Source organism: Mytilus trossulus, chromosome 8, assembly GCF_036588685.1.
Source record: "Mytilus trossulus isolate FHL-02 chromosome 8, PNRI_Mtr1.1.1.hap1, whole genome shotgun sequence".
Lineage (NCBI taxonomy): Eukaryota > Metazoa > Mollusca > Bivalvia > Mytilida > Mytilidae > Mytilus > Mytilus trossulus.
In genome coordinates this window covers 47,692,907-47,708,360 of record NC_086380.1, presented here as the reverse complement: position 1 = coordinate 47,708,360, position 15,454 = coordinate 47,692,907, and the positions used below count along the sequence as shown (strand labels likewise).

At 31.3% G+C, this 15,454-nt stretch overlaps 1 protein-coding gene across 1 annotated transcript in view; it reads left to right on the top strand.

Annotated features, from left to right (window-relative positions):
* The window catches only part of LOC134681059 (polycystin-1-like protein 2), a 30,272-nt gene extending 17,253 nt beyond the window's left edge, over positions 1 to 13,019 (top strand). Inside the window, exons 11-20 of the mRNA XM_063540466.1 lie at positions 29 to 189; positions 569 to 1,205; positions 1,823 to 1,931; positions 2,851 to 3,086; positions 3,727 to 3,898; positions 4,208 to 4,303; positions 5,517 to 6,089; positions 8,345 to 8,911; positions 9,744 to 9,787; positions 12,957 to 13,019. Of these exons, the coding sequence (XP_063396536.1) occupies positions 29 to 189; positions 569 to 1,205; positions 1,823 to 1,931; positions 2,851 to 3,086; positions 3,727 to 3,898; positions 4,208 to 4,303; positions 5,517 to 6,089; positions 8,345 to 8,911; positions 9,744 to 9,787; positions 12,957 to 13,013 (2,652 nt within the window). The 3' untranslated portion in view covers positions 13,014 to 13,019. The remainder of the gene's footprint in view (positions 1 to 28; positions 190 to 568; positions 1,206 to 1,822; positions 1,932 to 2,850; positions 3,087 to 3,726; positions 3,899 to 4,207; positions 4,304 to 5,516; positions 6,090 to 8,344; positions 8,912 to 9,743; positions 9,788 to 12,956) is intronic.
* Positions 13,020 to 15,454: the final 2,435 nt, after the last annotated feature.

Here is a 15,454-nt window from a genome sequence, read left to right as displayed (position 1 = left end):
ATATTTTTATTTCATTCATCAATTCTAGTTCAGAAACTTGATGCGCTGGAGATGTTCTAATTTCCAATTAAAAACGGATGTAAACCTTGGACCGTTGACAGAAGTAAAAATATGGCATGACAATGCTGGTGTCAACAAAAGTTTGTTTTTGGATAAGGTGTTAATAAGCAATGGAAATCTAGGAGAAACGTAAGTTTTCATTTTATGTATATCTGAATCTTAAATCAATGCTGAAGTACTTTACTTGTCTCCGTAATAAGTAAGGCAACATGCCAATCTTGACTTTCTAGATTTATATTACTTTAAACTATTAAAGCTGCTGTTTTAACTTTTAAGTTTATATATGAAAAAGGGATGTTTCCTTGAATGTGTGCTATATTCATTAAAACAATTGAATTGACAAGTTTAAATGTTAAAAAAAAATCTTTCGTATTTTGCTTTCTATAAAAAAAAAAAGAAAAAAAGACAGTCCTTTTTTCCTATTAGATTTGGTGTATTTTCTTTTAGTATTTTTTTGAAAGTTTTTTAATCAACATAGATCATTAGTCTTTTATTTTTTTTAAACAAGGTATGTATTCTTCTGCAATGACTGGTTATCTGATAGTAAAGGTGACACAAAGACTTACAGACAACTCTATTGTGCTCAACCCGAATTTAAAGATGGAAATACGCTATTTTCGTCTATAACTCGTTTCCGATTGTTTGATGAGCACTTATTGCTTTCATTATTTGGAAGACCAAGTTTTAGTCGATTTTCACGGGTTCAACGATTGTATTGCATTGCATCAATGATGTCGTTATCCTTTCTCGCTAGCGCCATGTTTTTCAAAGCAGATGATACTGTACACATTCACGGAGTATCTATAGGACCAATGAAAGTTACTTACAAACAAGTGTATGTTGGCCTGATGACGTCAGTGATGACGTTCCCGGTTGGATTCCTAATGGGATACATTTTTAGAAACAGACGATATAAACAAAATCCAAAAGATTTATTAACTGGTGGAATAATCACAAAAGACAACGCCAAACTGCCATGGTTTTTTGTCTTTATTGGATATGGAATTGCCGGCAGCACTTTGGTTTCTGGATCCTTTTTTACTACCCTTTACAGTATACAATGGGGTTCGGAGACCTCGACTGATTGGATGTTGTCTATTCTCTTTGGAACAACGAATGGAATTATGTTTTTCGATCCATTCAAGGTATTTAAATCTAAATATATTCGAATTGCAGATTATTTAAAACATGATAATGTATGGGTTGTCAAGTTAGTCGTTTGGTTTGCATAGTGTTGCTATGATACATGCACACAAGAGTATCGTTCATTTGTTTAGTTTTAGTTCTTTTACTTTTTAAAACGATTTCTGAAAAAGTTTAGAATCATTCTTTGAGAATCCTTTAGCTAAAAACGTTGCAATAATTCACGAATGAATGTCTTTTGAAATCAATAAAAATCAATTTCAGAAGTAAGCATTTCTTCACTACATCTCAAAGAATTATATTGTTATAGCGATATTAACATTGCACTGTCACGGATACTAGTAACTCAAATCAAAATGAGTCCATTGTAGATGGTGTACATTTTTTAGTGGCAAACTTGACATAAATCTAAGTTAATATTCTGCTTTATTCTAGACCACATGAAGACATTTTTTGAAAATCCGAACCATGTATTCTGAATTTGATCTTATCTGTCTTTGCCTTGATCTCTAAATGCTGTATCTTTATAAAATAAGCTGATAAGTAAAGTTCCGAAAGAGACACTTTTATTGATTTATATCCCTTTGTATTTATTTATTATTCATTTATTTACTTACAGGTTCTTTTCTTGTCACTGATTGTAGCCCTGGTTTTTAAGGGATTTGCAAGAAAAGAAATCGAAATAATGGCTCCTTTCTATGTCGACGATTCCCAGTTTGGCATTGGGTGTAAGTTGTCTTTTATCACATTGCACTACAAATAAAGTTATTAAGGTATATAGTATTAAACTATAATAACGAATAAACTCATCATAGATACCAGTATTAAGTTTTATATTTATGACAGACGCACTTTTCGTCTACAAAAGTCTTATTAGTAACGACCGAATCAAAAATGTTTAAAAGGATAAACAAAGTACGAAGTTGAAGAGCATTGAGGACCGCAAATTCCTAAAAGTTTTGCCAAATACAGCTAAGGTAGAAAAGCCTTAGTTTTTCAAAACTTCAAAAGTTTTGTAAATTTATTTAAAAATATGACCATATCAATGAACGAGCGTTAATATCTAGACACGAATTTTTCCAATTACTAGTAATTTGAACTAAGAACCTTTTTGTTTGTTTTGCATCGATGCATAGGTAACATTAATTAAAAAAAAAATAAACTGCATGAATATATATCGTGTTTACTCCAATATGAAAGTGTGTGGTTCCATCTACAACATTAGCGTTGAAACTCGTTATTCATTTATTATCTATTGTTCTCCATAAAAGAAATATTGAATTCAATGCTCGTTTTATGCAGTGTTCAGAATGAGAAAATCTCTCTTAAATTGATTAATTTAGATTTTTACACACAACTTCATTCCAAAACTTGTTGGATTTGAATCTAAATATTTAATCACCTGATAATCAAAGATATTTACTGAATGATAAATCTTTCCTTAACATATGTAACGCTAGGGGAAAAAAGTGTTTATCTCATTTCCTGGTTAGTTCATTTTAAGTATTGCATCAAGTGCATTGAAAAACTATGTCATTTCTAACTTAATCTGAATTCGATTGTTGTGTATATGACAAGTGAAACCTAATTATCAATCAACTGGTCTCTACGTTAAACTCTAAATTATACACTTTCTTTCTATTACAGTATCATCAAATGTACCTTTCTATAACAAATGGCCTGGTGACAATAAAGAAACGGGTGCAGTTGCAGAAATGAAGCGACGTCTTGGATTAGATCAAAAACTCTCAAAGCTCTTCCAGGGAATTTTGTTGGAGTTGTTATTTGTAGCTTTACTTTCCATAATTTGTTCTCATTTTGTGATAACAAATGCATATCTACAAAATGATCAGTTGATAAAGCAGTTACAACCATTAAAAAAGGTACTTTTCCCTTTTGTATAGATATAGGGAGATGTGGTTTGAGTGCCAATGAGACAACTCTCCATCCAAAAAACAATCTATAAAAGTTAGCAAAGTAAACCATTATAGGTCAAGGTACTGCCTTCAACACGGAGCCTTGACTAACAACGAACAGCAAGCTATAAGGGGCCCCAAAAATGACTAGTGTTCAACCATTCAAATTGGAAAACAAACTGCCTTATCTATATATATAAAAACGGGAAATCCTACATTTGACTTGATGGGATTGTATCACGATACACTAGATTGAAAACTAATACTTGGTTCAGTTATTGCAAGAATTTGTTGATGTTGATTGTATACATGTAATAATGTAGAACTGTACACTCAGATGTTTTACTAAATGATTCCATGTACAAATTAAGTATTTTTCTTATTTTCTTAAATTTATTTCTACTTAAAAAAAATCTGTGCATAAGATTAACGTAAATATTGACATTTGACCAAGAAAAGTTATTGCAAAAATTTGTTGATTGCATACATTTAATATGGTAGAACATTACAGAACGATGTTTTACTAAATCATTTCATGTAAAAATTAACAACATTGTATTCTTATATTCTCAAATTTATTTCTTATTACATTTTTTCTGTCCATAAGATTAACGTAACCAAAGACATTTGGGAGTGGATGTTTTACAAATACTTACCAAATATATATCCAAGAAAACGTTACAATGGTGGTTTTATGTCTCCAGAGGAGCGAAAATTTACGAGTGATGAAATCAGCTTCAGAATGGGTCCAATCAGACTGAGACAAATAAGGACTACTGGTAGGATTAAAGTTACTACTATTAATTATACATGTGCTTCACAAACAAATTTCATTTTATTTGACTTAACAATTTAGTTACAGTTTCAATTTCTTATAAGGTTATCTTAATCTGCAAACCTGAAATGTCTCATTCAAGTATCAAATATATATTGATATTTTTTTTTATTTTTAAGTATTATTTCACAAGTTTTATTCAGATTTGTTTGATCAAATATAAACAACTGAATGTTTATAGTTTTCTTTTCAAATTTTCCATAGAATGTAAAAATTATGTGTTATCAACTTAAACAAATTGTGTGAATTTCAGGTATTTGCGATATACCTGAAATAATGGAGAACTCAGTAAAACAGTGCTCCCCGGACCTTTCATTTGATACTGAAGAAAAAGGAAACTTTTGTCCAGGTAAAGTTATTATTTTTGTCTAGGTTGTAAATAAATATGCTGCTTTGAATATTCATTCTAATTGTTATAAGGTACAGTGTATCTTCTAGGGTAAGGTCTTAATGTATATCAATAGATGAAAGATCTGTAAGAAATTGTCCTGTTGTTATTGTATATTTCAACTGTCAAATTTTTTGGTGTATTTGATAAGATACATTGTAAGCAATTATTCATAAAAATGAAAGATAAACTCGTCATTATTGACATTGTCCATCCGTATCATGTCAACATACTCGTGTTTGATCATATTATCTTACTTTAAACTTTACACTGTTGTTTTAACCTGTTTAAAAAATTCCCTTTTTGATTTGAAAATAAAATGTGTTTCCAGTTATAGGACTTGAAATGTAAGGCATCTTTTCAGACTCAATTTTTTTATGCCTGGTTATTGTGCTGACCAATGATTTATTTCTATCCACAATATCTCATTGGTCATGTTGTATTCTTGCAACAAGTTCAACAAGCAGGCAGGCGGGCGTTTCTTTCGTTTTTTAGGCAGTTATCTATCTATTGTTGGTCTTGTAGCGTTACATCTTCGCTAGCCAAGGGTTACGATCCACTCCCGTTCACGGGAAGAGAACTGGAGTAGATCGTAACCCTTGGCTAGCGAATATGGTAGAGTTAAGGTAATTGGTAGCAGTCCTATCATACTTTTGTAGTGCCTTTAATATGTGTTTAATTATTGATATCTTATCACAACAAAATAATATGTTAGTATAGATTCATAAAGATTCAGATATTACTTAAACTTGTCAGATGTATATAGTGCAATATTAATCTATAACTAAGTTATTCCACGACTCATGAAAACACGCTTCTTATTATAAAGCAATCGCAATCACTATAAAAACAAACAAATATGTAACAAAGAAGCACAAAAATGCATATAGACAAATAACATCAGCAAAAAAGAAAGACAAGAATACAGAATTTACCATAATTATTTTTTTTGGTATTATAGTTCCCTGCTATAACTCTCATTAAATGCTTTATCTAGTACTCTATAGACATATTTTAATAACTCCTTCAATCATATGACAAATAGATTTAGTTTTCAAGTGTACTTTCAAAATAAATGCGTTCATTTGTTACATCCAAAATATTTGAAATTAATCTACACGTGATCGTTTGAATCTGCCTTCTAAGATATCATTGTACAGTATTTGTATTACAGATTGGACTACCTACAATGACAATTGTTTTGGATCCGGATTTACATATATGTCTAGCGAGGAAACTGGGACATTTACCAAGTTCGGAGAGTATGACAAATATGGCGGCGGGGGATATGTCCTTGATTTGAATCCATTTAAAAGTGATGTTAAATATGAAATACTCAAACTAAATAGGACCAACTGGATAGATAAGCAGACTAGATTCATCAGCATTGAAAATGTTATTCTTAATGTTAACACCAAACTTTTTAGTCTGGTTACATTTATGGTGGAGATACCTACGACAGGCGGATATTATCTGAGGTCAGATGTACTCACATCAAATTTGTACCCTTACATCAATGCATGGGACTATGTTGTATTAGCAGGACAAATATTTTTTGTACTACTTACATTCATTCGGACTGTATATTTTACATACGAAGCATGGAAGTTAAAATCAAAATGCTTTCGATCAATCACATGTTGGGGAACTATGTTAAGTATATTGCTTTCGTTTACGGCAGTGGCATGTTATATAGCCAGGATTGACCGAACCATTGTTATTGTTGAGGATATATTCAACTCCGCGGGTAAGTTTATATAATATTAAATGTTATTTTTATATAAAAAAAAAAGGATAAGGTTAAAAAAAAAGGGTACTAAACGTGCCATCATATTAAATATATTTCTAACTTCTTTGGACTGTTCTCATAATAAAAAAAATACGGTTTTTGTTCCCACTTGACCACTTTTTGTTGTTATTATAGAGGCACAATATCGAAATTACGTAAAATTTTGAAAATATTTTTCTTTTCCCTTGCAAATATCTATTATTTGCGACGCCTGTGATCTTAGCCTAAAAAATGCCTAAGATTCGAAAACTCTCACTTGAATGACATTGAGTCATATTGTCTTCAAGGCTTGTCAATTATGTGCATTTCTTCCCCATGCTTAATAGCGTATTATGCAATCTTTTATTTTAGATGGATTTTAAAATGTACCATCGCTTTCAAAACCCTTTTGATTTTCGCTCATATAATAAGAAATCAAGAGTGTAGATTTCACTAATTTATTTTAATGTGTACTAAATCAAGAACTCGAATAGATGATGTTTTGATTTATTCTATCAGAGATGATCAAAACTTTAGGAGCAACAAAACAAATAATCCTACAAATACATAGCGAATTATGGACTGAAATAAAAATAACCAATAATATTACTAATATGTGCATGTGGCTATATATTTTACCCTAAACACATTGCTAAAGGAGCATCAACTTAGAATTAGAAATAAAAATATATTTAGAACATTTATGAAAGTGAAAGGCATTAATGATGAATTCTGTTCTGTTGAATCTCGTTAAAATAAGCTAACAAAAACATCGCTAATGTATTATTGACTTGCAAGTCGACTTATTTTGGATCCGTTTTCATGCAACCTTTTAGTGTGACCTTTTAGTTGGGTGTGCATCATGTGGCTAATTCATTAAAAAAATCAACCTGAAAATGTACACATAAAAAGTGAACCATTTCGATGACCGATCTGGTCTATAAAATCATAATTGTCCTGGTAATACGATAACATACTTGTGTAACATGTATAATAAGAAATCAAACACACTAAGACAAAACTTCATTTTACGATGGTTTGTACTTGTCTATTTTTTTTTATTTATATGTATGATTATGTGAAGTTAAATGACTGTCTACAGTCTTCAGGAGATATCTCGATGGATAACTCGATTGCGTCTTATGTAAAATACGCCGACAATTCTTATAAATTAGTACGGGAATATCAGACAAATAACAAGCAAGTGTTAGCTCATTTTTAAAAGTGTTTGTTTCAAACGACATTCGCCGAATGCAAGGTCCACACTTATGTTCTTTTAGTGTGAAGTGTGTATCTGAACATTACATATCTATATAATAACAATTTCGTTTTGGTAAACGGGGTGTTTTTATTAAAAAAAAATGCACCTTACTACAAGTTGAAAAGCTGTCAATTTTACTTAAAAAGATGTACGCTATCAACCTTTTGAAGCCTTTTATTAAAGTAACAGCATATAGGGTTTTCATGTTTTAATTACAAAGTTTTATTTCAGGGCCTTCGTGGCAACACTCCTTTGATGGGTGCAACTACTAATATTCCTTTCGACAACTTAAATTTCATTTCTATTCAACAAAACAAGGCGAATATACCGGGGGTTATAACATAATATCATTTGAAAAACACCTTTATGGCATAAAGTAGATAAACAAATATTATACAAAATACCTATTAGACAACAGGGCCTTACAAAACATGGGAATGAATTTGGTGCGGCAATCAATACCTTCTTCACAAGAGGCACTCGTCAAGACGATTTTTACATTTGCATTCATTTATGTTTATGTCTTAAAAAATGAAGTTTTATATATCCGTGTGCATATGGGACACAAAAAAAATTCAAGAATTACTTAAATTTTACCATTAAAGGTGAAGGTGTCCTTGGCATGTCGCTATAAAAAAAAAATACAGTACTTCTCTATCGGAAAATTAAAACCATCTCTTTTGACGTACAGATTAGTTCTCAAATGATCGCCACTTTGAATTTCTACTTAAAAGTCAACATATGAAGCAGCTCTGATTCTAGTTTTTGTGTGTTTTCAATTCAAGACCAAAGGGATATATGCAATGAACACAAACATCAAACTAGTTCGTTACTATGTGGGGACACCATCTAAATAACAGAACCCTAAGTTAATAAATAATGTTTTTCATTTGTCAAGAAGTTTGTGTAGAAATGTCGTGTTTTCGCCGTAAAAGTAATTTATTCTCTAAACAGTTTCTTAATTATGTTGCAGGTACCTTTGTGTCTTTTGAACTAGTCCAGTTAATGGATGACATCAACAAAGCATGTATTGGAGTTGTTCTGTTTATAGCCATCCTAAATCTTCTGTCATCTCTCAGCTTTAACTATTATCTGTACATGATGAAGACATCTATTGGACTAGCTAAGGTTGATATTTTGTCGTTTGCGTTGCTGGCAGCCATTATACTGGCAGCATTCTCTTCTTTTACATACATCGTCATGGGAGGTACATCCTATCAGTTTCGAGACTTCTTTAATACATTTGGAACTTTATTCAGAATGATGCTAGCAATGGTAACTTTCCGTGATGCCGAAATGGCAGCCAACGCACAGTCAAATGTGATCTTTTCTTTCTTCATATTTATTATGACATTATTAATGGTTAACGTCTTTATCTGCATATTGAATGATGCGTTTGCTACAGTGAAATCAAGTTGGAATACGAATAAGGATATTGAACCTTTCGATGAAGAACTAAATGAACACTTTTGGTGGAAAGTTGGACAAGCATTCACAGTTTGCGCTAGCAGCTCTGATGCGGCTTCCAAATATAAGCCAGGTAATAAAAGATCTTAAACTCCTAGATCACAAGTATACTTGAATACTTTATTATCAAATTTAGCTTTTGGATTAATCTGTTCAATATTGTATTTCCATTGCCTTGATAAGATGTGTATATTTGGTCGCCCAAAAATATTCATGATGTCTGTCTTGAATGTAAAAAATATGCAATCGCACAATATCACGTCTTTCGTTTAGAAATTTCGCAAATAAAATATTCAGGCAAATGAGATTTATTTTATACGCTTTTCTTATGTTACCGTTATTATCTTTTCGCCTTCATTGTTTATAACAATCTTCTTTTAAATACCTGGATTTTAAATGTTTATCGAAATAAGAATTTGACAACAAAACAGAATGAGTATGTATATATTTATTGCAAAAACAGTGGGCACAAAGTTCATGAATTTATTTCATCCAGTACTTTTTTTACAACCCCTCCCCCCCCCCCCCCCCAACAAAAAAAGTGTTTTCGTTTTTCTTTTAAATCAATTGTATAATAGTTTCCATTTGAATACTGACATATTTAAATTTTATGTTGAATTACTTGTGATTAATTTGATAAAACCTGCGGTCTTATCCTCCTCATTTTTTTTCTTATCTGATTTTTAGGCTTTTTGTATTGCACTCGTTTTACTTAATGTTTCCTCTGATAAAGTTTTGTTTCAACATTTATTCGCCTATTGTTTTATCTAAATTGAATAGAAGGAGGGTTTGGGGAAGTTGGCTTTTCAAACCGCTTGCTTTTTGGTCAAGGTAGGTTTGTTTTATCGGACTAATTGCTCGTAACAAAAGTTATTTCCTTATTATTATATATTTTGTCTTGGCAGAGCCTAGCGGAGTCGATCAAGATTTCAAACAGTTAGATCAAATGGTAAGTAAAGCTTAAATTAAACAACAGCAATAAATGTTCAACTTCTCACCTATCTTGCAGTTGATATCGTATATCTTATGTGCCCAATCACTTCTTTATAAATGATAGCTACTTAGAATCAAGTTCTAAATAGGTTAAATGTTATACTCTCTTCAACAGTTTGATAGACATAATTATGACTGACGTAATATTTAACTACCATGGGTATGTTCCATTTGTCTGCCTGTCTTCTTTTTTGTTTTATTTACGCATACGATTTATCACGTGGTGTGTTATAGAAAGGATGATAAATTGCTTATACTTCTTGATCTTGAGTTTACAACCAACGTTATGTGAGGTTGGTTTTGATAAAGAATTTGATGTTTTTGTTATATTTTTCAGAAACTATTGTTTGTCTTTTTTCTCTGTGGTTTATAATTTCTTATGTCCTTCATGGAATTATATATATTTTTATATTTGTTGTTGATTACTTAACGTAAGTATTAAATTGTACTTGCATATTAAGAACAGAAACAACTCATTGTCTTTCCATGCACGAATTTATCGATATTTTTTCGTTGCAATTAACTTCTACGAGACCTCTTCCTAGAACTTCGGTTACCGCACAATTGCGAGGAAAAACCCGCGATGAAAGAATGTAAACAAACGTTCATTGGAAGTACATAGTAATTATTTATACATAAAGCCCACATCTAATACATCAAACCATTCTACAACTTAAATGGTAAAGTGTAATCAACAAATGGGAATGAATGAAAAATTCTGTATAAATCTTATTTTACGACTTCAAATGTCCATATTTTCGGCAAAAAGAAACAGAGAAGCTAAAGCAAACGTATTTATGCCCTGTTATTTACCATAGTAAACCCACATACTAAATATATGTTCAATAAATGAAGGCGTTTATACAAAATGTCTGTATTGTAACTGTTATATTCACGAAATGTTCAAAGTTAAAAAGCCCATAATTTCGTAAAAATTCAGATGTGCGATCCTAAACGTACATCAGATCTGTAACAAGTCATAGTTGACTGACATATTAAAACTCAGCTAAATATGCGAAGGCGTTTAGAAAAAAATATCTGTAACGTATAACGTATTTTTGCCAAGAAAAAACAGCGGAGCGGAACCAAACGTAGATTCGATCTGTAATTCATCCTAGTAGAATAAGACCATGTTGTTTGGTACACGTTTTATGAGTTAATATAATTTATTTATTATGTACATTTATCGTTATTCGTAACGATCGAGCGCCCTTCGTAAGAAATATCGTTGCCGAATATCTAGACGTGTTATAGGTCTATAATGATTTAGACTAATCAAGTATGGTTCGGAAACGTTAAAAAATGTTTAAGTACTGGTCGAGTAAACTGCAAGTACAAGTTCGGACTGTTATTAGACCGTTGGTTTTCCCGTTTGAATGGTTTTACACTAGTAATTTTGGGGCCCTTTATAGCTTGTTGTTCGGTGTGAGCCAAGGCTCCGTGTTGAAGGCCGTACTTTAACCTATAATGGTTTAATTTTTAAATTGTTATTTGGATGGAGAGTTGTCTCATTGGCACTCACACCACATCTTCCTATATCTATCTAAGTTTAAATCAGACTACAGTCAATTAATATCAAGTTAGTACATGTCTGACCTATTCAGAATTGTCGAGTAAAAATCAGTACAGTCGAGTACATATAAAGATATCACCTGTCCTTAGTCAGGAATCTGATGTACAGTAGTTGTCGTTTGTTTATGTAATATATACGTGTTTCTCGTTTCTCGTTTTGTTTATATAGATTAGACCGTTGGTTTTCCCGTTTGAATGGTTTTACACTAGTAATTTTGGGGCCCTTTATAGCTTGTTGTTCGGTGTGAGCCAAGGCTCCGTGTTGAAGGCCGTACTTTAACCTATAATGGTTTAATTTTTAAATTGTTATTTGGATGGAGAGTTGTCTCATTGACATTTACACCACATCTTCCTATATCTATGGCACGCCTGAACCACTTTTATTAATTAATCTTAGATTATCTGAGATAAACTAGGTTTATCTCAGATAATCCCGGTTTATCTCAGATGAACTAAGATTATGTCAGCTTAATTCAAATTTGAGAAAATCCTAGTTTATCTCAGATAATACACAAAAAAATCATTGTCTGGAGAAAGTCCCGGTTTATTTTAAAATATTAAGAAAATCTAGGTTTATCTGAACGATTTTTAGATAATCCTAATTTATCTCCAGATAATTAATTATCTGAATTTCAGATAATCCATTATCTCATTTTTCAGATAATTTAGGTCTTTTTCGGATTCTAAATATACAAAAGAACAATGAAACGAGTGTTATGATTGGACGACAATCGCTTCAGATTTTAAAAAAAATACTGTCCTTTTTAGAGGATGTGCGACATTCTGCACATGGCACGCAATTATCAAACTACTCAGGGCGTGGACATCACCGTTATTGACACCTGGACAAGCGAAATTTGTTGAATCAATAAAAAGAAAGCAGTAAAATACAGAAGGGCTAATAATATACAATATACATAATATACTTTGTACATACTTAATAAACACATTTGTTAGCTCTTTCTATTACGCTTACTGGCTTTTTATTACCAACTGCTAATTTCGACATAGCCGATAATCGAATTCTCATATTCTAATTTATTCAGTTTAATCATGACAAAAGTTTTGTAAAATATTGAATTTTTTAACTGTTGCATTATTTCGTCATTTGTCAGTAAACAAAACAGAGATAACACTAGAGAAAAGACAATCAAGTAATCCAATACTCAAATTATGCACGATTGAATTATGGAAAAAACAATTATTTCATCATGGTTATTGATAAGACATAATTTTCATTTTGTTTTCAAAATTATTAGATACATAAGTAAGAGTTTATATGCCTGAAACCTTAAAGAGCCAGTTATATATAAACAATACATGTACATGTCGGAAATACTAAATGTATGCGTACTCTCCAAGAAACAGGAGAAAACCTCTTCGTTCTGTTTCTAAATCTTGATCCAAAAAGTTCATTTCAGATTTTTATGGTTTTTCAGGTTTGTAGTGTAAGAGACAGGTCATTTTCATATTTGACGGTTTTTGCATTTACTGTACCAGTATATTGGTCCCTTGCAATGTTCTGATTTTTCCAATCTTCTATTTCATTTCAGATTGGTAGACTTTTTAAGAGAACAACAAATACCTTTGAAGGGAGGTATTCCCATTGAAAGGTTAGTACGTATGAATATATTACATTGTGCTCTGTTTTAAGTCATATCTTTATTCACATCTAAAACGCATATTACAATTAACCATATTGAAAAAAGTAGAGTCGAGAGTTTTGAGTTAGAAATTAGAATTTAAATGTCTTCACGTATAACCCCAAGGGTGACTGGGAAATAGAAATATGGTCACTTGGTCGTCTTCCGATCGGAAGTAAAACGCTTACTAAAGTGGGGTATCCGTTTGGCTGTGCGAGATGTATGAAGTTTGCTGCCACGTCCGGTCACAATAGGGACATTAAATATGATGCCTTGTATCAAGATAGTGCTATCCTCTTTGCACGTTAAGACCCTTGCAACAACTCTTTCAGGTGGCCTTTTGCAATGCAAAATTTCTCTTCCTATCCAAGATACCCTTATTTGCCAGTGGCAGTCTAATTTTCCCCGATCATCATCCCAGATGGCATTTATTACAAGACCTGCCTATTGTATTTATTGTAAACATATTATCGTCCTTAACATGCATGAAATATTTACCACAGGACGTTCAGCAACCAAAAATCAATAAATGAATCTTAACGTATATATCAGATTTGTATGGTAACGTATATACTATAAGATGTGCAAAATTTGTCAACGAACATCAAATTGAAAAACGAATCCAACAGTACGTTATGTAAATCATTGTTAACGTTAATACATGGACCGAAAATGAAGACAAACAAGACACCTGTACGAAATGAATATAAAAAACTATAATTTAATCGAAAGAGGGATAAAATTTAATTTTCTCGAAGACAAATCAATATTCGATGTATTGCAGAAAGTTCAAATAAGATTGATCAAAAGTTCACAACGGTGTGTAAACACGATTTTGGTGATGCATTGTTGCAGATCTTCATATTCGTTGATCCACTAAAAGTTTTCTGTATCATGTACTGTAAATCCATAGTCATGCGTTTGATGAGCATAATGCACAGATGACAATAATTAAGTAAATTATTTATTCCAGATTAAGCTAGAACTACCAGTCCAGGACAGCGAAATCCATACAACGAAACACTGTTTTTAATTATGCTTTCTTAAAGACATAATTTTATAACTATTTGCAACTAAATATGTTGTTAATATTTTCTGTATTTTATTATTTTATTCTTTTAACATGTATGATGCCATAAAAGTTGAAATTATAGGTACGTAAATTGCTGAATTCACGGATTTAAATGACAGTTAGCCTTCTTTTCGTCTGTATAATTCATGTATATATATATATGAGATGTTTAATGCCGTGACGCCTATGTTTGTCTTTTCTCTTTTTTTTGCTGTTTCACGCAGAGCAGAACGATCAACTATTATTACTTTATACTAAAATATCTAAAATTCGGTGACCCTTTATAAATTTTATATCTAGGAAAGTATAAAAGTTACATATATCCTTTTCTGAGATCATTGTGCAGTTTATCATCCCTTATTTGGAAAGACATGGGTTTTATCGTCCATTTACGTAGGAGAAACCTTTAAAAAAAACGGCTATAAAAGTATTCTCACGTTATCTTACTATAAGGAATAAAGCATATCAATGAATCAATATGCGTTTAAATATCGGAATAAAATGTATAATTTAAGGATTACGAAAAGATATATATCAATAATTACAACTGCAGTATGCAAAAATGAACCTGTTTAATCTTCGAGAGGATATCACAAATGACACACAAAGTCGATCTGTATGCAAAACGTCAACCTGTATGTTAATTTGTGTCGTTTGAAAGATTAATTTTATAATCAACGGTATCGTACGCGTCATCACCACGTGTTTCATTACTGTCGATCTGCAGTAATATTTAAGTAAAATCAACAAGTGACAAGTTGTGTATCTTTGTTACATCTTGATATTTTAGTTCATTGCGAAATATAAGAAGTGGATCATCACTTAACATTTTGCAGATAATACTTATTTAGAATCTGATTGTTTTGGTAGATGTTATGTTACCATGGTTACTTGTTTTTTTTAATTCTGATTTGTAATAATAGGAAGTAACTTATGTATGCGTTCATTACATATACAGAACAAAATTGTGTTTGTTAAATTACAATTTTTAATTATTGACCAATTTGGCTAAATGACAGCTGTCACAAAAAAACACGAGCAAGTTTCAATGCTTAAATATAGCATCAAATATATAGTCAGATAAAGTTGTTAACAATTTCTGTAGAACTAACACCGAAAGCACATATTAATATGTTTATGTAACAATTTCCTTTGTTGTTAGAAATCTGTGGAAATATATAACATGATTCTTTGTACAACAAAACATCATACATTCGTAATTATATTAGAATGCACTGTTTTAATTTTCACGTGTTGACACAACAAATTCATGTTACGTCATTTTATTTTCAATAGAGCTTTTTAAGAAATAAAAATCACACACTTATAACACGTT